Raw genomic sequence first — 24,813 nt, forward strand, 5'->3', positions numbered from 1 at the left:
TTTAGATAAAAAACTGCCCACTAAGTTTTCCTGAAATTAAGACATGTAGGCATTTTCCTTCTTTTTGCTTCAACTGCCAGAAACTATAATCAAATTAACTGCCTATGTGACAACTTGCTAAGCTTAGATTCACTTGCCAAAAATTCCTTCTTTCTTATGAATGTTGTTGTTTTACCTTATACAATGTTATCAACTCCCAAGTTTCCTCAAATTATATTGCTCACACCACACCACACCACACACACACACCCCAATAGAGGAAGGTTGCTCCAGTCATTTCTTAACCTTCGTTCGCTTCCTGGAATGTGCCAGGCTTCTTCTGTCTTGGGGTGTACAGATACTGTTTGCTCTGCCTGAAACTCTTCCCCTATGCCTGGCTGACTAGCCCATTATATGTGTTGCAATCTCACTGTGTGCTTTCCCTTCATGGCATTTATCACATTAATTACTAAAATAAAGATGGTAAGACAATTTCATCACCTCGTATTTCCCTTGTCTAATCCTCACTCTGCCAAAGGTGCCAAGCGGGTAAAGGCACTGTAAGATTTCTAAGGTAGGTTTCCTGCCGTATTGAGATGGGTAAGTAAAAGTGAGTGGCCAACATTTTTAAATTTAGAAATTTATTGTTTAATCCACAAGCTTTATATAGCTTTAGTTTAAAAAAAAACAAAAAAAAAAACCCCAACAAAAACAAAACAAAAACAGTGAAAACAAGACACTATTTCAAAGTCTGGGCCCTTCCAGCTTTCCAAATACAAGAGCTCTGAAAGTTGTATATACCAATCGGAAGAACAAGACAAAATTATGAATGGAGCCATGACGTTTCATAAAACAAAATTTTATGTAACTGAAGGATCCTTCCTGGGACTAGTTAACTGCCTTTACAAAAAATAAAAATAAACAGAACAGAGTGAAATTCCAGTGTTCCAAATCAACTTGTTACACATCAATATAAACCCACAGTGTCCTGGCAAACAACATGCTTTCATTTTCTGTCTCATCCTAGAGCTCGAATCCTGATTCATTTCAGCAGAGACTCCACAGGCAACAGGAAAGATTGTGGCATTAAAATATTCATTTATACTTTTGTGGTAGTTCAACAGTGGTCTTATTTCTGGGAAAGCTTGCAAAAACCATACAAGGTTGGAAGCATCATAACTTAAATGGGTGCTAAGACTCAAATGAGAAAAAGGAAAAAAAGAAAGAAAAAGTAGAAAGAAAAACCTCTGGGAATAGACAGGGGCATTTAATGGAACCATAAGAATGCCAACAATATTTAAACCCCCTTTTTTAAAAAGGGGATTTTTTTTTTTTTTTGGCTTAAAATATTTCACTCTAAATGAATTTATGTCAGCTGTCAATGAAAGAATGTCACTAATACACTGTGGACACCTTTTGCAATGTAAATCCATGCCCTTTTTTTTTACATGGTGAACTTCAACCTAGCAATTATTACAACAAATGTTATAGTCTAAAGCTCAAACACATTTTTAGCAATTTTGAAACTGAATTGCGTACAAACCAAATAAAATTTACATCATAACAAACATTTCCACCTAGGACTGTGGGGACACTTGAGCCTTCCGCATTGATCTCAGGGCCTTTTCACGCAGGTGCTTTTCTAAGTCATCAAGGTTATCTTCAGCCTCACTTTCAGTCTCCTGAAAAAAATATATATATAAAAAAAAAACCCCAAAAAGGTCATATCGTTAAATCTTGAGACACCGGTGGGAGATGCTGAGTACAGAGAAAAAGAAAATTCTTGTGATGTGTGCACAACTCTATGGATACACAAAAAAACCATAAAATCACTACACTTTAAATTATATAAAATCACTACACTTTAAATGGGTGAAGTCTATGGTATATTTAATTATATAAAATCACTACAGTTTAAATGGGTGAAGTCTATGGTATATTTAATTATATAAAATCACTACACTTTAAATGGGTGAAGTCTATGGTATATTTAATTATATTGAATTTATTTTAAAAAATATACATTAAGCTTTCTGGATGCCATTCATATTCTTATCGTTAGCCTTCGCAAATTCCTGCTCTTGGTAGGTGGTCACAGAGAAACCGATCAGAAAAGAGTTAACAGCTGAGCATCCAATTATTAGAAAAAAATCACTTAGCTACTTCTCAATACCAAATGATTCAGCCATCTGTACAAACTGTAAGAGTGTTCGTAAATACCTTCTTAGGCTCTGGCTCTGCCTCTGGTTCTTCCTGTGCTGACGCGGTTGTGGGAGCAGCAATGGCTGCAGCGGTCACAGGAGCTGCAGCAGCTGCAGCTACAGCCTTTTCCTTCTTGTGTTTTTTGTGCTTCTTGTGCTTCTTATCCTTTTTGTGTTTCTTGTCCTTCTTTTTCTTCTTTTTCTTTCCACCTCCTTCTGGGTCTGAATTCTAGAAATCCAGAAAACCCAAAGCAATAAAATCAACCTGTCCAACTAAACATTTTATTTCTTCAAGGGAATAAGCAACTGGACTAATCTCAGGATTTCATACGGCTTCAGGGGGGAAAGAAGAGCCAGGGCCAATCACCACTAAGAAAAGTACTCCTAAAAGATGGGAACCACCAATGAAAGCAAAGACTTCCAAGAGTTGAAACAGACCTTGAAGATAAATGATTTTTTAAAAATTTCCCCAACTAACTTCACATTAAACCAGGCCTCCCAACCACAAGCTATGAATCAGGTCTCCAAGACTGGCCTGAGGCAGGGTCTACCTCCATATGTAAGGAAAAGCACCATGTGCAACAGGAAGAAAAGTCTCTGAACTCAACTAGACCTGATTTGAATTCTGGTTCCTGAACCTATTAAACTAGTTGACCTCAAATTGCCTGACGTGTTCTGAGGCCTTTTTGTCAACCCAAAATGGGTATAACAATCCTTGATAAAGCTGTTACAAAAGTTAAATGGGAATATCTGTAAATCACCCACAATACCAGCCTAACATGTAGGTTTTTAATAGCTATTATCCTAAATACAAGTGTGTATGAATGCCACATCTCTAATCACTGTCTGATCTATCTCTAGAATGTGGGTACATTGTTCTCCACCACATATATCCAAATTTAAGCAAAGGGTAGGCTCTGCTATAATTGCATCTATTCTATAATTTTTAAATCTCACACTTCTAAGCAATTACTTAAAATTCCTCAATCCATTTAGTCAGTCTGCACAATAATTCAATCCTATTAAGATGGACATCCACCACTGATTTTATACAATACAGAAACCTGCCATGATTAGATTAATGAATCACAAAGAAAACAGTTTAAGCTGTGATATTTTAATATCCCAATGATATTTAAGCTTGACAATGTAAAAACAAGAGTGTTATTCTTATCTATGTAGCTTGCCAAAGATAAGGCTATATGGGACAACAAAGTACTTTCCACTCCATCTAACATTTCACAAGTTGTGAGGTTCATTTTTTATTATAGAAATAATGTATTTACACTGTAGGAAAAAATAAGACCATTAAGATGTAAAGAAGAAAAATTAAGATCACGCATCATTCTCCTTCTAACATATAACCACCGTCGACATTTTGGTATCTTCTTGTGATAAAGTGTATTTTTTCTATATAAAAATGTAATCAGACTAATAGACATGATCTAAGATTGGAATTTTTACTGATTGTGACCATAACTATCCCAAAACCTGTCAAACACTAGAGAAAACAGCAGAAACGCTGAACTATTTTTCTCCTAGATAACAGAATCAAGGGTAATCTTTCTGTTTCTCTCAATTGTCTATATAATCCAATCTTCACCACCAAGATAACAGTATTAGACGTACCACAAATCAGCGGGCGTCTAGAGTACTAAGCATGGGCTGTGATGCAAACACCACCACTTAACTTGTGCCTCCTTTCGAAGTCCATCTGAACCATAGAAAGTAATGCTCCTCTGAACTACAAAAGACAAAAAATTCTCTCCTTCCAAGTGACCACGTATAATTATAAAAGATGTCCAAAACAGGGCAGACATACCCTTGCCGGTGATGGGCTTGGTGTTGGGCTTTTAGCCTTTTTAACCGGTACCGCTGGTGACCAGTTGGTAGAGGGTGACTGAGACTGGACAGGGGATGGAGGTGCTGGGGGTTTTTTAGCTGCTGGCTCAGGAGATCCCGAGACAGATCGGGAAGATGAGACCCTCCTTACCGACTGAGGGCTTGGTGAGGCAGCTCTAGAAACAGAGGGAAAAAATAAAACATTTAATATCCAAAAGCACAGATCCTTCTTTCTTAAGAGAAAACAACCAACTACCATTATACAACCAGATGATGAACTTTAAGTATTTCACAGCACTTAGTCTGCTGGTTGATTATACTAACACTTATCAAATTTTTACCACCTAAGTCTCCTGGAGAGTAGTTCAAGCTCCACAATCTATCCATTCTGTTACTGATTCTTCCTGTATGAAATTAGTAATGCCAGTTCCTATATTTAAGACTGCTTTTATCAGTCTTACATAGACATGCAAGAAATATCCTATGCATCACTTCAGAGCTAGGTTTGGAAACAGGCTCAATAAGCCTGATATCCCTAAGAACCAAGTAAAATCCTATGGCATTTAGCTTATACCATGAGGAACTATCCTGAAACCAGAAAGGATCTACGAATAGGACCTAGAATTTGCCTTAAAGTTTGTATTCACAGCTATTCTTTTCTGTGATTTCTCAGTTGGGGGGCGGGGGGCTTCCAAGCATAAAGAGCTATGCAAGTTAGTGTTCCTAACCAAAAAGGATAAAATATTTTTACTTTTTTATCTTTTTGGGTTCCGGAGTCCTGGAGACTCTCCTAATGGGCCTAGAACTTGGAGATGGGGACAGCCTTCTTTGGGGTGATGACGATGCTCCTCTTCGAACAGCTGGAGGGCTTGAGGAGGTCTGAGGAGCTCGAGGCCGTGGTGAGGGCGAATGCCGTTTGTTTGGTTGTGGTGACCGGGCCTCCCGGGTAGATCGGCTCGGGGAAGACCCTTTCCGATGCTTTGATGACAACGAAGGCGAACGTCTCTTGGTGACTGGGGAGCTTCTTTGTTTGGGAGGTGGCGAATGGGAGACCCGACGCTTTGGTGGTGGAGACGGTGATGGCCTTCGTTTAGGAGGGGGAGGGGGTGAAGCCGTTCTTCTCTTTGGAGGTGGAGAAGGAGAATATCTCCTCTGTATTGGAGGAGAGTATCTTCTTGGGGAAGGTGAGCGACGACGTGGGGGAGGAGAAGGAGTCCTAGGAAAAATAAACGGTCCAACAGAGTAGAAACAGAATGCAAAGAAAACTATGTACTTATACAGCACCACACAGAGATAGAATATTTCTAAGTGGAAATGTCATGCGTTTAAACTCATTTAAGGTAACAACAACAAAAAAATCACTTAGTAAATTCCTGTTTATCCTAGATGACTACAAATAGGTCATTGTGATTAATGGAGAAATTTAGTTTTCAGACTGAATTCAAATTTGTCAAAAGTCATTTAGCATGGGCTTCCCTGGTGGCGCAGTGGTTAAGAGTCCGCCTGCCGATGCAGGGGACACAGGTTCGTGCCCTGGTCCGGGAAGATCCCACATGCCGCAGAGCGGTTAGGCCCGTAAGCCATGGCCGCTGAGCCTGTGCATCCGGAGCCTGTGCTCCGCAACAGGAGAGGCCACAACAGTGAGACGCCCGCGTACCACAAAAAAAAAAAAAAAAAAAAAAAGTCATTTACACAATCCATATAAAATCAACTTAATATTTTTTAAGAAGAGAACCTGGCATTGCTCTAAGGAAACTGAAAATCCATTATCACTATGTAGCAACTAGATAACTACATTAGCAAGACTCTATTGACTGTGTTCAACTTGAACTCAGGAAGTCTGTGCTTTAAAGAGCTCTCCTGTGTAGGGGGTACCCTCTCTAAACTGGTTTGGACTCTGAATTAATAATTAGCATTCACTTGCACAGCTTTAAAAGGCATCTCTACCCTGCCCCCACCAAGACAGACTTACATTTTTTGTGCGTCAAAACAGTATTCAATGGAAGTCTACTGCTAAGCAGAACGCATCCCTGTCAAAGTCTCAACTTGGCCTTCCTCTTAATGCTTAATCCCTACATAACCCTAACTTGCCTCTCAGGAATTAAACCTCAATAAAACATTTAGTTCCAATTGCCTGATTTTCTCCTGAAACATTCAGACCTTGAGCTCAAAATATTTTCCTGCCTAAAAATCAGCTTTGGGATAGGCCATACATTGGGCAACACCGTAGGGTTTTCCATTTTGCCCTCATATTTAATAACTCTGAACCCCCATTTCCTCACCTGAAAAATGGGAATACCAAGCAAGATCATCTTGAGGAGACATGAAGTACATAAAACATCTACCACTTTACCTGCCACATAATGGCCATTCAGGAGTTGTAGCAGCAACTATACCGCTCGATAATGTGTTTGAGCAATGCTCTTAAAATTTTTTCCCCCTAACTTTTATTTTGAAATCATTTTTGATTTACAGAAGAGTTGCAAAAATAGTGGAGACTTTCCACTTAACATCCCATATAACTACAGAAAAATTACCAAAACTATGAAATTAACCTTGGTATTAATTAAAATACTAATGTCACCCCAGTTTTCTCTACTAATGTCCTTTTTCTGTTCCAGGTTCCAAAAATCAGGATCCTACATTGCGTTTAGTTGTCACGTGTCCTTAGTTTCTGCCAATTTGTAACTGCTCCTCAGTCTCTCTCCCTCTCATGATTGACAGTTTTTTGAAGTTACTTTGTAAAATGGCTTTCAATTTGGGTTTGTCTGACAGGGTCAACGCTCTGTGTCCAAAGATCCAGTATCCACAAATTCAACCAACCATGGATCGAAAATATTTGAAGAGAAAAAAAATTCAGAAAGTTCCGAAAAGCAAAACTTAACTCCCCACTATAAAGTTAATATTTTTTCCCTCTGTAATCACTAGTGATCCTGCCTTTTAATTTAACATCTTTATTGATATGTGGTTCACAAATCATAAAATTCACCCATTTGAAGTGTGCATTTCAATTGTTTTAGTATACAGTTGACCCTTGAACATGGGTTTCTTGAACTCCATGGGTCCATTTATATGTGGATTTTTTTTAATACGTATTGCAGTACTACACAATGTAAAGTTATACTCAGATTTTCAACTGTGTGGAGGGTCGGTGCCCCTAACTCCTCTCCTTGCTCAAGGGTCAACTATATTCACAGTGTTCAACCATCATGACTCCCCATTCCCATCCCACCCTAGGCACCATTTATCTAATAACTCTCTATCTCTACAGATTCGTGTGTTCTGGACTTTTCATGTAGATGGAATTGTATACTATGTGGTATTTTGTAAACAGCTGTGCATGCCACTCGAATAAAATATTTCAATCACAAAGATTCAAAGTTGCTCCCTTTAGCTCCCACTAGCCTACGTGATAAAGTACCTGCGTCGTGGTGGTGGTGTGGGAGACCTGCGTCGACGAGGCGGAGGAGCAGGAGAAGGAGAACGTCGCCTTCTGGCAGGCGGTGGGGAGGGGCTTCTCCTCCGTCTACCACTAAACCAAAGAAGAATTATAGTTGATTCAGAGTCAGTAACATTTATAACTAAGTGATCAAGACGATTTAGTTTCAATCATTGTCAACCCAAAGTGCAGCAGCTGTCACTCTATCCCTCAAAGCAGTGTTTTTCAAACTATAGTGTAGTTAGTCAAGACCCTGGGTGAGAACCAGGATTTAAAAAAAAAGGAAAGAAAGAAAGGAAGAAAAGAAAAAGGAAATCAAAGTGCTTTAACTTGTGGTAAGGGTAAATTTTGTATTGTGAAATTTTTGTTTCTGTATATAAATATGCAGTCTGAGTCATGACATAAAACATTCTTAACATGACGCAAGGTGAAAAAAGTCTGAAAACACTGCCTTAGAGCATTGCTTTTTAACTAGAATGTCCATCAGAAACAGCTTGGAAGCTTATTTGAAATTTGTGTTCACCAGGTTTGGGCTATGGTCTAGCCAGTATATGTTTAAAAAGGTTCTTCAAGTGATTTTTGATTCCTTGTTAGGAACAACTGTTCTAAAGCCTAGAAAAATACAATGTTCAAATACAGATATTTAAAATTTAAGGCCCAAAGTCTGGGTGTCACTGCTCCAAGTTCTTGATTTTTTAAAAAGTATGTTCCCACAGTTCAACAGTTGCAAACTATTAACTAAAAACACTACCCCAAAGACAAAGGACCAAAGCTGTCTGAGCACTAAAGCCACTGGGAGCAATGTGGTTAAAATATAGATAAGAATCACAGACCTTAACTCTGAGCTGTTAGGCATTTAACCAATTAACACAAAAAGCACACCTGAAAAATACAATTATAATCAACTGGACTAACTCATAGTAGTCTCCCAGCAGATATACTAAAATAAATACCAAGCCAGTTCGACATCTATTGGCCAAGTTTGTGTATACAAAGAAGTCAAATAATATACAATTAACCTTTAAACAACGTGGGGGGCTTGGGCTTCTGTGCTGGCAGATTCAATCAACCGAGGATCGTGCAGTACTATAATATGCATTTATTGTAAAAAAAAAAAAAAAAAAGCCATGTGCGTGTAAGTGGAGTCTCACAATTCAAACACATGTTGTTCAAGGGTCAACTGTAATTAGTTCTAAATTTCTTGCCCAGTACAGGATTGATGCTTCCTGTGAATCTGGAAGTATTTTCTAAAGTTTACTAGTCTTGATTCCCCATTAAAACTAAGGAGAGTTCATTAACAGAACAATGAAAATTCTGACATTCATTAGTAAATTTAATTTTTAATTTAAATTTGCTTATGCCCTGTGGCGACTAAGACCTCACTCTGAACAGATTTAAAATATGAACTACAGGACAGATAAGATTCAGATGAAATGTAGACACCAAACTATTAATTACAAGAAAGAACTGTAAAGGAGAAGCCACTTTACTAGCAAGGCTAATCTGAGAATTACGGGACCTAGAGAAACAGGGTGGACTACTGTTTCAACAGGTAATGAAGATTTCAAACGGGAAAAGACATTTGGGTTTTGACTCAAAAAAGAAAAACAAAGGTTTACACTCGCAAACTTTGAGGGTGAGATGATACAAAGCAGAACTCCCAATGTGTTATCAGTAGGTGTAATAGCAAGAGAGGCTATTACTATTGATTATGTGGCTTCTCTTTTAAAATATTCTCATAAAAAAATTTTAACTCAGATTAGAATCTATTATAATACATTAATGACCTAAGATATTTATTCTGTGCCTCAGTTTCATTTGTAAAATGAAAGGCTTGGAATAACTAAAAGGTCCCTTTCAGTGATGACCTTCAATGTCCTGTTTCCATGTAAGAAAAAAACCAAAAAGAGAATAAGAATAAAACCATAACCTAAAAAGAAAAAAACAAAACAAACAAACCAAACTAGCATACTTAAAGGAACTACAAGAAAAATTTGATAATCACTTATAACTGGAATCTTGACACCAGATGGCTCTATGACCTAAAGGCTAGTTTCTTACCTGAGCTGATATGGCATACATATCAGGGGTTTAAAAGAAGAGGAAGAAGTAGAAGGCGGCGGCTAAACATGTTCTAGTTACTCTGAATACTAGTGCCAACTCAAGCCTTCAACTGTGTGTAGAAGTTGTTGAGTACAGAGGTCTCCCCCCACCCAAACTGCACGAGAACCAGTTTCAATAAGCCTCAAAACATGAAGTAGCCCTCCGCCCTCGAGTATGTAGGAATACAAAAGTCTTATAAGGACAAAGACAGCTTGCAATCTCTGCAGTGACCTCTTCAGAATCACCTCACTTCACTAGTCAGGCTGGTAATGAAGACAAGAAGTTATAGATGCAACAACTATCTTTTTATACTAAGTATGATCAATACACCATTCACTGTTAAGGAAAGAGTGTTCAATACCCAAAGACACATGTTTAGAAGCATGAAAAATGTTGCATTTTTCAATCTTTAAACTTTATATATGAAATATTCAAAGCCAGGCTGTATTTCCCTTCTTAAAAATACATACTGAAGTGTGATCCCAAACACTTCTTTCTCCATCTCCAAATCCTAGAGACTTGATGGCAATCTCTAACATCATTATCCATAACCGGCCGGGGGTGGGGGGGCGCAGAATCTTACCACTAACCTGATTTTGTAAAGCAATTTTTTGGCTGCTGTACTAGCAATTTTACAGAAACCTGGAGTAATCACAGTTGGGAACAGAATACCTTTGTACCTAAATTTTTTTTAAGGTTTCTATTTTTTCTTGTCAAGTAAGTTACTTCCACAGCACAAACACACCGTTTTGCTCCATCATATACACTGCCAACTGGTTCCAAAGAACCTTTCCAAGAAAACACTCTTATTAATTAGTGAGACTACTTAAAACAACACAGCTTCAAAAACTGATCTATAAAGAGAACAATGTGAACATTTCAGGAAGGATACTTAGAAATTTAGTGACAGCAAAGACCTCAGAAAGCAGAAGACTAGCAAAGACAGTACAATGTCATGGTGAAATGGTATAAAGTCAATGGCACAGGTCTAAGATCTGGTTTTGTCACTCTGTAACCCTAAGAAACTCACTTACTACTTCTGAGCCCCTGTTTTCTCACTTATGAGATACGCCTGAATTAGAGATTTCTATGTATCACCTGGCTCTAAAATATTCTGGCCTTAGGGTCACAAAGACCCTGATGACCAAACAGTTTCCAAAAGGATATGCAACTTACCTTTCTACTGTAGGAAACACTGAACAGGGCCAAAGCCTCACAGTCATTTTTTAATCTTTTAAATGTTTCTCCCATGTTTTTCTTGCCTTCCCTATAGTCACCACAAAGTCTGTTCCCACTAAATCTAAGGAGCTATTATTACTGTCCTATCTCTTGGAAAGACCTCAAAAAACAGAAGACTAACAAATACACTGTCTCTAAATTCAAATGATGCTCTAAAATGAACACTGTGTATGTTTTTATCATTATTTTGATGTGTAAGAAAATATAATCAAACCAAAACAATTGAGGAACTTCTCCACAGTCATACCCTGTAAATGTCAGAATGGGATGTTACCTAAACAGTAAATTAAGTCACTCAAACTTTGACATGTAATCCTAATTTACAAAATAGCATCTAACCAACCTTTTAGTCACTGGCGATTGCCATCGCTTTCCCATCTGCATCCTGAGAGCAGTGGAAAAAAACAAATGTCAAGAATTCCATTCACCAAATTAATTACTTCAATGGAGTTAAGTATCACTAATGGAGATATATTTTTTTAGATATTCAAACATGGTCGGGAGTTAATGCTATGATTTAACTGGTCTATTCTAGTCATGCACATGTTCGACATGCTGGTACAAAACTTACTAAGTTCTCATTAAATAGTAATGACCACGGAACAAAGAAAACCCAAATACCCCCCAAATCTGACCATCTCCTACTGTGAGTTCTTGAAAGCAAGGAGTTAAGCAAATTCCAAATAAGCCCACAGCCCATCCCTTAAGTTATGAAGTTTTATCACAACTACAGAACACCACTGAAGACATTACCGAGGGGAAGTCTCTTTCTGGCGCTTTCGAGGTGATGGAGAGGCACTCCGGGAAGGGGAATGTCTCCGCCGCCTGCCTACCTCACCATTCTTCACGTGGGACCTTTTGGGTCGCTCATCTTCTGAGGAAGAGGAGGAGCCAGAATCTATAATTACACAATAAACAAAAATTTACATCAGGTCTATGCTTAAGAGTCTATCTACGTTTTTGGAATCTAAGCAGATGGAGTGCCCAAATTAGCAAATCAAGTCCACTAATATAAGCAAGCACATATACAGGCATCAGTTCTGAAAAAAGGTAATATCGATATGTGCTTAATGACTTGAAAGTCAAGCATACATAAATATACATTATTATATAATTACATTATGCAAATCATTTCCACAGAACAATCCAACAAGACAGTGTCCCTTATAAATCTAGTGATCTTCCAGATAACTAAGTAAAGCTTAAAAAGCATCTCAAGCATTATTTAATTCTTGTTACTCTATGTACTTTTAAGGCTACTGAAAGTCTTACTAGCATTTGAATAATTTACTTCATATCCCTATTATTTATCAAACAAACAAAATGTATGTGACATTTCCTACAGGCCTGGTAACAGTCAAGAACTGCAAAGAGAAACACTTCATTTGTACATGGTTTCCTTAACTTAAAATAACTAAACAAGTCCCAAATACCAAAAAATATCCAAAACTTACATGCATTTTCAAACACTTCCATGATTAACCTCATCTTAAAGAGTTGCAAAAGCTGTATGGCTTTTAACTGGCTTAATGTCACTGTGGGATGCTTTGGTTTCCATTTTTATAAATGAAAAGCAAAGGTAGTGCCTAGACTCAGTCACAAATACCAACTAAGCGAATAAAACCAGGATATCTGGTTTAAAAATCAGGTTTCTGCGTACGTACTTTTAAATTCAGAAGTTCCCCTCCTAATTACTATTTTACAGATATACTCACATAAGCACAAACACACAAAAAAACTAGAAATAACCTAAATGTCCAAATAGGCGAGTGGCTCAACAGATGACAGCATATCATCAAAATTTTAAAAATGCTGCAGCTGGTAAATAAATGAGGTAGATCCTTAAGAATTAACAGGGAAAGATGTCTAGCTATAGTAGGTTAAATAGGCAGGCAATATAATCTACAGTTTGAGCCTGTGGGTTTTTTTTTTTTTTTTTTTTTAAACCACAGATACTTATACATGCACAGAAATTTTCTGAATAAAAGCTTTGGGGAGTAAGACAGGGTTGAGGAAAGAAATATACTTTTCCAATTTCTATTCCTGTTTTAACTATTATACTAACACTTCCTCCTAACATATTTATACACAGGCACAAAAATATTTCTCCTAAGTATTGATACATTCACTACACTTTCGGATATTTTTATCTCAAGTATTTTTATTAGTATATGCAGAAAGAAAAAAATGTAACCAGTGTCCATACCAGAGGAAGACTGCTGGTTCTGTCGTCTGTATTGGCGTCTCTGCTGCACAGAATCTGCTGCAGCCATTTTGCCACCTTTATCTTCTTCTGAAAGATGGATGCATTTAGAAAGTGTTTCTTTAGTCATGCATACAGAAAATGTAACATATTTGAACTGGGAAATGGTCTCCTAAACCTTTATCTGGTTGGGTCAAGCAATACAGCTACTCTTTTTTAATAAAGGAAGAGCTTAAAATGCCAATTTAAATGCTAACTTAGACTATTTTCACTAAATATAATAAAAATAAACTTATTTACGCATTTGTGACAGTTCGGTCTGCATGCCAAGCACTTTATAAACATTATTTCAGTTAACAACCAAAGACCTAAAGGATGGTACTGTTATCTGCATTTCAGAGATGAAAAAAAAAAAAGTAGAGGCTCAGATAAATTATTAAAACAAACAAAAAGTAGTTAGTGGAGCTGGGGATTCAAACAGGCCGGTATGACTTCAAAGTCCTAGCTCTTAACCATTAAGCCATATCGTATAATTAATCTTTAACCAGAATCTAATTCAGCTTAAAAAAAAACAAAACAAACAAAAAACACTTACCTGATTCAGATAACTCTACTTTTCTAGGCTTGGGTGCTGGTGAAGGGGACTCTCTTTTCTCAGTACCTTTATGTTTTGTCACTAAAAATAAGGGGAAGAAAAACCCCACTTACATACATACAAAAACAAAACAAAAAGCAACACATCTTCTTAACAGTACAAAAAGAAGTGTGACTATTCTCATAAATAATTTACTGACAATTAAAAAGTTCCTATAAGCCCCTGTTATCATTACCTGAAGTAGAAGCAAGAATTTGTAAATGTTTGGTGAAAAGCCTCAGAAAGTTCTACAATGATTTTCCAATTTTCAAACTTTCAGATTCTCCCAAGAGAAACTTTAAGAGAAATTGGGAGCTGCTGTTTCTGAGTAGAACAAGCTCTATGCTATGCATAACATTCAGCTCAGTAAAGTAAACCTCTGTGTGCTACCCTACAACCTAAAACACACACTCTTAACTACAAAGACCTCATTAAACATAAGACCTTTTAAGCACCCCCTACAGGTTGGTCCAGAAAAGTAATGAAGATGATAAATGATAAATGATAAATGACATAAGATCTGATGAAATTTTCAGAGAAAAGTATCTGGTCTGGAGAAGAGGAACAAATTAGTCACCTAAGAGGCTGAAGGCTTTTGAGGTAGAGTATAACCTTCACAATAGCATGAGGGACTTAAACTACCTGTAAAAAAGTAGACCTTCACAACGGTAAAAATATTAAATGCTAAGGCTAGAGGATCCTTTCCAAAGATTAAAAAAAATAAAAAATAAATAACCTCAACTGAAGTCATGCGGGTAATTGAAATGGACTAGGATCTGAACACAAGACACTATTTCTATACCTATGGCACAGGAGTTAATTTCTAACAATTACTATCTCTGTCTACATTATCCATCCCATTGCTTCAACTAATGTCAAAAGTATATACACATGGGCTTCCCTGGTGGTGCAGTGGTTGAGAGTCTGCCTGCCGATGCAGGGGACACGGGTTTGTGCCCTGGTCCAGGGGGATCCCACATGCCGCGGAGCGGCTGGGCCCGTGAGCCATGGCCGCTGAGCCTGCGCGTCCGGAGCCTGTGCTCCGCAACGGGAGAGGCCACAACAGTGAGAGGCCCACGTACCACACACACACACACACACAAAAGTATATACACAGATAATCATTAATCTTACCCTAGATTAACCTGAAACATTATTTGAGACCATTCCTCTAAGAACTAGACTTGAAAACAATATGATCCCCTCAGTACCCTTACACCTGTTTCTGTTTAATTAAAGCAATTAACATGGAATGTTTAACCTAGAATTTAGATACATTTCATTTAACAGACACTCATTCAGAATACTGTAAAGGCTTATTCTAAGGGGCAGTAATTTAGCAATCTAATCATTTTTGCTGAAGTAATCCAACTGAAGAATTTACCACTATACTTTTAAAATACCAGCATTTTATTAATTCTACCTAATAAGCCTTTTGGACAAATCACTGGATTGGGTAAAGAATCCAGTGACTAGTTAATCTAGTGATTATCTAATTATCATGAAATATAGTAGCAAGACTGCATTTAAAACTTGTATTTTAGGGCTTCCCTGGTGGCGCAGTGCTTAAGAATCCACCTGCCAATGCAGGGGACACAGGTTCGAGCCCTGGTCCAGGAAGATCCCACATGCCACGGAGCAACTAAGCCCGTGCGCCACAACTACTGAGCCTGTGCTCTAGAGCCTGTGAGCCACAACTACTGAAGCCCGCACACCTAGAGCCCATGGTCTGCAATGAGAAACCACCGCAATGAAGAGTACCCCTGCTCGCCGCAACTAGAGAAAAGCCCGCGCACACCAACAAAGACCCAATGCAGCCAAAAAAAACCAACCAAACAAAAAAAACTTGTATTTTAAGAAATTCAAAGACATGAAATAGAAATGCCTTTAAATTTTAAGGATTCAAAGCTATTTTTGGGGTCAGTACTCTTCATTTTTAAGTGTCAGTTAATCTTCAATTCTTGAAAAAATATTATAGGCATCTAGCCATAAACCCAAACGTCAAAGTACCACCTTAGAGAACTGGGTTCCAAAATGTGTTTGGGAGCTGGATGTTTGGATGCCAGAATGCATTTCCCCCTGAGAAACATTACAAATGTGGTTATGTTTGCTATATAGTGGTCAAATACCTATTTAGTAAATAATACAATTAAACTACAACATTACATTTTTTCCCCACAGAAACTTGTATTTGGAGTTTTATCCTGATCTAATCTCTCAATAATGGCTTGGGTACAAGTCTTAAGTCATTGTTGATATAATCAGCATTAAACAAGTATCCATTATATACCCCCTACTCTGGTTTAATAAGACTGACTGAATCATAGCATTATTAATATCATACATGTTTCATCAATGTTTGCTTGTCTAGATAAAATTTTCACAGCTTATTTTTATTAAAAATTTTATTTTTATGTTAATGTTGTTTCATTTTTAGTATTTAAGGGGCAAAATCATTCTAAAATGACATCTGAAATCTCCCAAGTCAATTGAAAAACCAGAATTTTAAATTTACTTCAATAGTCCTATTAATCATTAACCTTGCAGACTTGCTCAAAAGATCACTTGTAAAGATAAGTCACTCTGTGACCAGAATTAGTAAAATAATCCGTAAGTATCTACAGAGCACATTCATATGGTTATGTTATCTAACTCAAAATTATTACCACCACCATATGTATAGATCCCCTGTAAACATACTTCATTAAATATATTCCACTGATTTCAAAGCACTGTTTTATGTACTAAGATAATGCCAATTTAACTATGACATGCCACCGATTACAAAATGCGTCCTGAGGACTCTTTCAGATGAGAATGTATATTATACTCCAAATAATTTACCTCTAATTCTCCAAAATACTTTTCCTGCCTCCCTCCCACTCCATTCACCCACTATTAACAGCAGAACCTTAAAGCCCTGATTGATGACTACCCCACGAAACACAAAAGTAAAATCTATCACACTTCAATGTTATCAATGCTTTTATTAGCAATGGAGACTGCAAGAAAGGAATTTCTGAAATCATACTACCCGGTACAGAAGCTGAAAAACTTTACCCTGCCTTCTATTTCCCTCCTTTAGCAATCAAAACAGGCATGTGGGGGTAGGAAAGTTGGGAAAGTGTACATTTCTGAACTGGGAATGAGAACCCAAATTCTAGTCCTGGATGGCTGACCCTGACCAATTCACTTAACCTGAGAACCTATGACAACCTCTGAAGTCTTTCCTAGCTCTGAAATTTCATCACAGAGGGTTAGGATCGTTTTACTATAAAAAGCTATCTCCAAGTAGTTACAACCAATATTCAGCCTCAGTGGACAAAATGCAGGCTCTCACTACACTACCCACAGTCAATCTCTTTGGCTGGGTTTTGTTTGGACATGGAAGACCTGTCCCATAAGCCACAGGAACGTTACTGGCCCTTTGTCTTCCACCTTGACTTCTCTCCTATGTACATATCCACTGTGACTTGTTTCCAGGAAAGCAGCAACCCACTCTTCCCGACAACATATCAAGACACAAGAGGTTGGTATCTGTGCAGACCCTAACAAAGGTTAACAAGTAATTCTTAACAATCAACCTATTTAACAAGGATTCAGTCCTCTGCTCAGGTACTTTTATTACCCTTTGGCTATGTGATGTAAACAGAAAAATCATAATCTGATGTGTTTTTGCAAAGTAACAGATGGGAACATTCAAATTATTATTTTACTAGAGAACTTTCTGGCTCCAGACAAAGGAAAGAAGTATTCAGAAGTGCAAAAACTTCACAGGAAAAGAAAAAATAGGTTAGCACAACAGGCATCAGATTTGGACACGGTGAATGGAAACTATTTTGAACAAAGTAATATGGGACATGATATTATGAAAATAAGTGATCGTAAGACAACCCTCCCATACTTATGTCTGAACCTGTAAGACCTAAAGGTTTCTCTATTATTATCCAGTTGCCTAAGTCTAAAGAGCCAATTCAACAAAAATGACCACATAATATTTGTTATCAGCAAATTAACCTGTTAAGGTTCAGAAAATAATTTGTACATTACTCTTTACAAATTACCATCATCTGTCAGTTCCCCCCTCACTCTGATAGCTTGTCTATACCTCACAGTAACAGATCAAAAAAGCAAAATTTGCCTTTCTAGAACTGCCACACTGCAAGGTTGTGGGGCCAGTGGGTGGTGATAGGGTGGACACAAGTGAAGCAGCAGGGTGCTGATTAGAAATCCTGCTCTCACCAACTTCATAAAAACATAGTCAAGATTTTGCCTGAAGTATCCCCGATTTCTTCATTTATAATCTGAAAATTTAAATGTGATCAGAGCAACCCCAGTATATATTAATCTACAGAATGCTCCTTAACATCCAATTACTATAACAGTTCTTTTAAGATCTCCCCTCCCCCAATACTCACTTATCACGCTGTGTATATCATTCCAGTCCTAAGCACCAAAGGCCCAATTCAAATGGATACCATAGTTTTTCTCCGTGTATATTTAATGCTAAAGAAACAAACCCCAATGGACCACAACCTTCATTCAGACTAACATGGCATTCTACTTGCCTGGTAGGATCACAGATCATAAATTCCTCAGAAATCAATCCGCAGAATAAAGCAAGGACAATACTCAGAAGAACCCTGCCTAGGGCCTAAATTAAAAAAACAAATCAGCTTTTAGGAGGACACCACGTCCCTCCCTAGGAAGTACAATGTGGCCAAGAAAGAAATAAAACAGAATATGAAGTCCTCAAATAAGATATCAAACAAAAAATCTGCAGGGTAAAAAAAAAAAGTTAACCGGTGTCATAGTAATAAAAAGATCCCTTACCATGACAACACAAACTTCGGTAAGCTACCCCAACTCAAACAGCCCACGGCTGGTTAACAGTACACTTCACCTACTCAATGCCAGAGGGTACTGCTAAAAACAAAACACTTTTACATGTAAACTCCATTTCAACAAACAACAAGAACTTAAAGCAGGAAAGAAAAGGTGAGCTTCTAAGCAAATTTATAAAAAACATGACATACAAATATTACCCAGCAACTTCATACTTTAAAGGGAGTAGGGATAGCAACAACTGACTAGGTATTTTGTGGCCAAATGAAGAACGAACATATTGTTTTTATGTGCTTGATTTTTACCTTTACCTGAAGTTCTCCCTGGAGAGACAGAAACACGACTTTTCCTCGTACGGTTTGACTGCTGGGGTGTCGGGGAATGACGAGTTTTTGGTGGTGGAGTTGCTGGAGGTGATGGCCTGTGCCTTCGCCTCGGAGGACTTGCTGAAGGAGATAACCTACGAGTTTTTCGAGGGGGGCTGGATGTCCTCTTTGGAGGCTTCTTTGGCGGTGACCGGGAACGAGATGAAGAAGAGGACGAGCTACTCCCGGACAAGGATGCCGATGAACGCCTTCTTCTGTGGAATAAAGTACTCATGTTCATTAACTGCATACTTACAGAAAATGACCTTACAGGCATGTACAGTTTACACAACAATACAGCTATTTTTATCCAACTTTTGAGTTTATGTAGCTAAGCACACAAATGAGGTTTTTTTAAAATGTGAAACAAAACCATAACCTAGGACAGGAAACAGCTAGTTCTGAGACTAACTAAATAACTTATTCTGATAAATGCTTCTGAGTTGTCTTTCCAGTAGTTATAAAATATGTCAAGTGCTATAAGAGAATAACTAACCAGTCTCTTTCCTCCTTAGGAATAACATGAGTGTTTTGGAGTTTGCATACAAAATTTGGGTGGCGAAGTATTTTTTTCATTTAATAACACAATGTCATGCAACCTTTATGTTGCATTTTTTAAAAAAACGTGCAAGATTAGGAATTCATTTAGCTACATAAACTTAGAAGCAGGGGACTCTCGAATTCTGCGGCAAAATTTGTGGTAAGTTCTGTTGCAATTATGTGTACCTGCAGAATTCACCTTTGGCGGAAGAATTCCTGAGAACCTGAAAAAAAGAAACCCTACCTTAAGTGTGAGATAAAAACTGGCTGAAAGGGAATCTTACACAATCTGCAAATTATCTTGACTGGTAAATGACTCAGTAAGCAATTAAAACAGGCTGCTTGCAAAACTCCAATATAAGAAGTAGCTGTTTCCACTGATCTTATGCTAGAAAGCACCAGTATTACTTTTTCTCCAAAGGAGAAACAATCAATTTTAGAAAAGTGTGATGCCTAAATTGACTGACCATTTACATCTTCAGTCTCAGTTATCGGTAGTAACATCAATTCCGTAATTTTTAGCATTAGTTATAAAAAATGGTTCAATATACCTTGACAAGCCCTCCCCAAAGAAAAATATCTTGTTTGGTTTTGCTTTATTTTGGCCACACCACATGGCTTGTGGGATCTCAGTTCCCCGACCAGGGACAGAACCCGAGCCACAGCAGTGAAAGCGCCAAATCCTAACGACTAGACCACCAGGGAATTCCCGAAAAGTATCTTTTTTAAAAATATGGGACTCTAGGGGCTTCCCTGGTGGCGCAGTGGTTGGGGGTCCGCCTGCCGATGGGGGGGACGCGGGTTCGTGCCCCGGTCCGGGAAGATCCCACGTGCCGCGGAGCGGCTGGGCCCGTGGGCCGTGGCCGCTGAGCCTGCGTGTCCGGAGCCTGTGCTCCACAGCGGGAGAGGCCACAACAACAGTGAGAGGCCCGCGTTCCGCAAAAAAAAAAAAAAAAAAAGAACGCACAAAACTCTGCTACCAGTGCACCATGCCTCCACTTAGGGCAGGTGTTGCAACAGTCTTTTTGTTAAAAGTTATAGATCCTAACATTTTACCTTATGCTAATTTAAAAATGATTTTTAAAAAAGAACACTGGTATTGACAGAGTGACTTTTATGCCCAGTCTCTTCAAAAATAGATACCAAACTGCTAATAACGGTGAAATCTATGAATGGGATTGTGGGTAATTTTCAATTCATCTCATTTCTGTTTGAATTGTTTACAATAACTACTCTTCTTTAATGTGAAAAAGACACATTAAGAAAGGTATAACGCAAATGGGTTATTTTAATACTGGTAAAGCACTTTACTGGCTCTGTAGTCATCTATATTCAGAAACTAGTGGTAATTAAAAGCCAAAGGGAGAAGGTGGCTAATTCCCTTACTTGATAGGATTTCTTGGTAGGGTCTGAAGTGATAAAGATTATTAACACAAATAACTGGTAAGATTAACACAAATTCACCAATAATTTGTTTTTTATTTTCCAACACTAAACTAGTGTTATCACTGCACAAATAACAGCATTACATCTCAAATGAGGTATCTCTTATTAAGACATTACCTATTATTACTCATGAGTTCTTTTTTTCCAGGGGAGCACTAATTCAAAGATTAGCCTAAAACAAACATGGTGTACTTTTGTACATCTGACAATTTCAAACTGAAAGAAACCAAAAAAACAAAAAACCCCAAAACTCTCACCGTCTCACTGGAGATCTACTCCTTCTATGCCTTGGTGGAGGAGGCATTCGTCTCGGTGGAGTTCTTCTTCGAGGAGATGGCCGTCTTCTTGGGCTTGGCCGCCTTCTAGGTGAGTATGATCTGCCATAACAGAATCAGAATCTGAGTAAATCATAAGCAAGGAATGAATTCCTTAACATAGTTTTCTCAACAGCTACATTTAAAAAATGGACCTCAAGGGACATAATTTTCTACTTGTGTAGAGATTTTCAATGGAACCTAGAAAGTGTCCCTAAATTGTTGCTGGAAATCCAAAGTGTAACATTTGTGCTAAATGTTTTCCACAGCTTTGATATAATTTACCTAATTCTACCTAGGAGAGTAGCACATAAAATCTAAGATCTATGCAGATCTTAAAGCCACTACTCACCTTGATCGGGATCTATGGCGCCTTCTCGGTCGAGTATGAGAAGGAGAGCGAGAACGTGTCCGGGATCTTGACTTGGAACGCGACCGAGATCTTGGTCGGGTCTTCTCCTTTTCCTTTTCCTTTTTGGAGTTTTTCTCCGGAGAAGGTTCTTTAGGCTCTGGTACTGGTTCAGGCTTGGGAACTTTCAGGATGTCACTGTGTGGGGGGGAAAAAAGCTTATTTTGTGCCTTTTCTATTCAGACTCCTAAGCCTTAATACAGTAATATAAAAAAGCTGTTTCTTTAAAAAGTTTTCAAACTCCATGAAGACATCTAGAAAGATATACACATCAGTGAAATCCAGTGAGCTAACAATTCTAATCACATACATTTTTTAAAAAGTGCAAAGCTGTCCATAATAGTGGGGGAAAAAACGGCAAGTTATAGTATATAAAATATCTGAAGCAACACAACCAACAGATAGCAGTGGTCACCTTTGGGTCATCTTACTTATACTCCCCTATACAATCTGAATTTCTTTTCAACAAGCCAACTTTATAATTTAAAAAATCTACAAATAAAACAAGTAAGTATTTTTTTAACACACAGGTATCTTATTTACGGTCACTTAATAACAGCCTAAAATTGTGATATTTATAAATGAATTTTTATGTACTTGCCTAGTAGAAGTGGCCTCTTGTACTGAAGGTTCTTTTACTTTCACTGATGGCTCTGGGAGCTCTGGAGTTTTTTCCTTCTTCTCTGGAGCAGGGGAAGGACTCCGGCTCTTGGTTCTGTGACGGGGAGATCGAGAATGACTGCGCTTTCTCTCTCTCCTGACAGGGGAAGATCGTCTTCTAGGGGAAGGAGATCTGGATTTGCGTCTAGGATGAAAGCAATTTTTTTTCAGGTTTTTTGAATAACGTGGACTGGGGAAGACAGTCAAAAGGAGAAGTGAGATTAATCTTTTTAATTACACTATTATTGTTTATATCTGAGAAGTTCCTTATGGAAATAAGATATCCTATCACACTTACTTAATAGGGAAAGGGCCAAGAGAAAACCAGAAAAACAAGCAAATGAAGGATAACAACATTCTCCAGTATACCAGTTATAACAGAGGAACACACTGACGTAGAACTCTAAATTTAGGTTCTCAATCATTCCCAGAGATGAGAAGACCAAAGAACAACTTTTCAGAGGAAGCAAATGCATAAAAGGAAGGAAATATATAATAATAAGTCAAACCTTAAAAAAACAGAGTTTAGGTGCAGACAGATCCCACCAGAGTTCATCAGGTAGAGTCTAGGTATTCCAGAAAAAATGACTAGTGCAATTAAAGCAAAATGTTCTTCAGAAGAGGATAAATATATCAAACTTGCATAAGATAGCTTTTTTGGAAGAGAAGCTCCCTTTCCATTTCAATAATAGTTTCCCTAACCTGAAGTAAAACAGTAGACCTGGTTCATCAACAAACAGTTATCATTATGATTTGTGCATAACTCTAGAAATACTGCTTCCCTGATAAGCAGCTTTTAATATCAAGTATATAAAGGGGACAAAGATATTACCTCCTCTCTTTACTAATTCCAGCACATTTATGAAGAAATTAGCAGAACCCTAAAAATGAAAAGCCTAATGGAATTCTCACCACTCACCACAAATATAAAGCTGAACTGTGGAGCTGAAAATGGGAACCTAACCACAATCTCAATGGAAGGAAGAAGAAAGCAAATATCTGTTTTGGGTTCAGCACAACCATCTAAGAAACGCAGAACAGGGAATTAGGTAAGTACAATAGGAAGGGCTAGTGGGTACAGATTTCTAATTAAAAAACTAAAGAAAAAAAATCGGAGTAAATTAAAATAATAACTCAAAATAATTTAAAATAAAGCAATATGAAAGATAAGTCTAGATTTTGATTTAGGAATTAGGGGGTTGACTAATTCATCAAGATTTTAGAGATACTTATTATAGTCAAAAGATGATCTCTCTCAAAAAAAAGATGAAATATTTTAGTCCAGAGTCAAGCCATAGCTCACCATGAAAACTGTATGATGGAAGAAATTCTCTGAATAGTGCTGTTAGCTTCCTTTTTAACTGTGTAACTTTCTGGACACAAAATACTTTAATACCTAACGTACTCATAAAATATTAGGTATGCAGATTGTACTGTACCTTCTTGGGCTTCGAGACCGCTCCCTCTTTTCTCTGCTGCTTTCTTTTTCTTCCTTATCCCTCTTATCCTTGTCTTCATCTTGCTTTTTCATAGATGCCAACTTTTCTTGTTCAATCTGTAAAGATCAGGTTTTCAAAGTAAACAGTTGAACATTTGAGATCAACAAGCAAATTGAAGACTACACCTGATAAACACCAATGTTAAATATAACTGTCATTTCATCAGCCCCTGGTTTTCAGCAAGACTGTTCTTTCTTCATCCATACTACACACTTTAAGATTGGTACTGAATACTTGCTGAAAATTAATCCCTAACAGATGAACTAAAAAAAAAAAAATGGCTGTTTTCAAGCTTACTTTAAAAAAAAAAATCACATTTATCTTTTGTGATTTAACATGTATTGCCTATATGAAGAGCTTGTGCTTACCTTTTACACTGTTATTAAAGTTCAATTTTCTTTTAAGCTAGATGTACTATACATACATACATATATATATATATATATATATTTTTTTTAAATTATATCTACCAAATCATTGGACTCTGGAACAATGACATTCTAAACTCTCTGTTTGGGTAGGGGGGTGGGAGTGGGAGAAGTAAAGAACCAAAACTGAACGTTCAAATATATCACAGCAAAGGAAAACATACTTATCCTAGATGGGACATGTAAAATTAACAGCGTCTCAGCAGTCTGGATACTACTCTCTCAAATCAAACATTACGAAAAAGAAAAGGCCATTACCTGTCTCTGTTTTATTTCTTCTTTCTTCAGTTCTAGGAAAGCAGAAGGGATTCCAGCGATGTTTTCTTGTGCACTTAAGAGCAGGGGCCACAGTTCTCCCATAAATTCTCTAGCATTTTTTCCATTCAAAAACCCAGTCAGGTTGATTTGCATCATTTTGGAGTCTGGATTCTGCAAAAAGACATGACAGGAAGAGAAACAGGTTACTTCAAAACAAACCAACTGACCAACCTAAAACTCATTTAAATTAGTATTTTTTAAGTCTATCATAGGGGCTTAGATACATATATATTCTTTACTATTTTAAAAATAGCTTTCCCTAGTAGTTTTTCAGCAATATAATCTCTAGCACAGATTACCAAATTCTCTCTCACTCTACCAAAAGCCATCAGAGAGCCTGTTAATCCTT

The 24,813-nt window shown here is 37.6% G+C and overlaps 1 protein-coding gene across 14 annotated transcripts in view; it reads right to left on the bottom strand.

The window, feature by feature from the left end:
- Positions 1-822: 822 nt before the first annotated feature.
- Positions 823-24,813, bottom strand: part of SRRM1 (serine and arginine repetitive matrix 1) — a 29,158-nt gene continuing 5,167 nt past the window's right edge. For 2 of the 14 annotated variants that reach the window (XM_029228041.1, XM_029228056.1), the window contains 15 exons: positions 24,405-24,575; positions 23,659-23,774; positions 22,161-22,364; positions 21,503-21,697; positions 21,094-21,213; positions 18,791-19,065; positions 13,602-13,682; positions 13,010-13,096; positions 11,557-11,701; positions 11,147-11,188; positions 7,444-7,554; positions 4,774-5,238; positions 4,003-4,198; positions 2,200-2,409; positions 823-1,661 (listed from right to left, as the gene is read on the bottom strand). In XM_029228041.1, the coding sequence (XP_029083874.1) occupies positions 1,557-1,661; positions 2,200-2,409; positions 4,003-4,198; positions 4,774-5,238; positions 7,444-7,554; positions 11,147-11,188; positions 11,557-11,701; positions 13,010-13,096; positions 13,602-13,682; positions 18,791-19,065; positions 21,094-21,213; positions 21,503-21,697; positions 22,161-22,364; positions 23,659-23,774; positions 24,405-24,575 (2,523 nt within the window). In that variant the 3' untranslated portion in view covers positions 823-1,556. The remainder of the gene's footprint in view (positions 1,662-2,199; positions 2,410-4,002; positions 4,199-4,773; positions 5,239-7,443; positions 7,555-11,146; positions 11,189-11,556; positions 11,702-13,009; positions 13,097-13,601; positions 13,683-18,790; positions 19,066-21,093; positions 21,214-21,502; positions 21,698-22,160; positions 22,365-23,658; positions 23,775-24,404; positions 24,576-24,813) is intronic. The other 12 variants (XM_029228052.1, XM_029228051.1, XM_029228050.1 and 9 more) reach the window with 12 other exon arrangements.

This window comes from Monodon monoceros, unplaced genomic scaffold (genome assembly GCF_005190385.1).
Source record: "Monodon monoceros isolate NGI ecotype Baffin Bay Population unplaced genomic scaffold, NGI_Narwhal_1 Super_Scaffold_18, whole genome shotgun sequence".
Classification (NCBI taxonomy): domain Eukaryota; kingdom Metazoa; phylum Chordata; class Mammalia; order Artiodactyla; family Monodontidae; genus Monodon; species Monodon monoceros.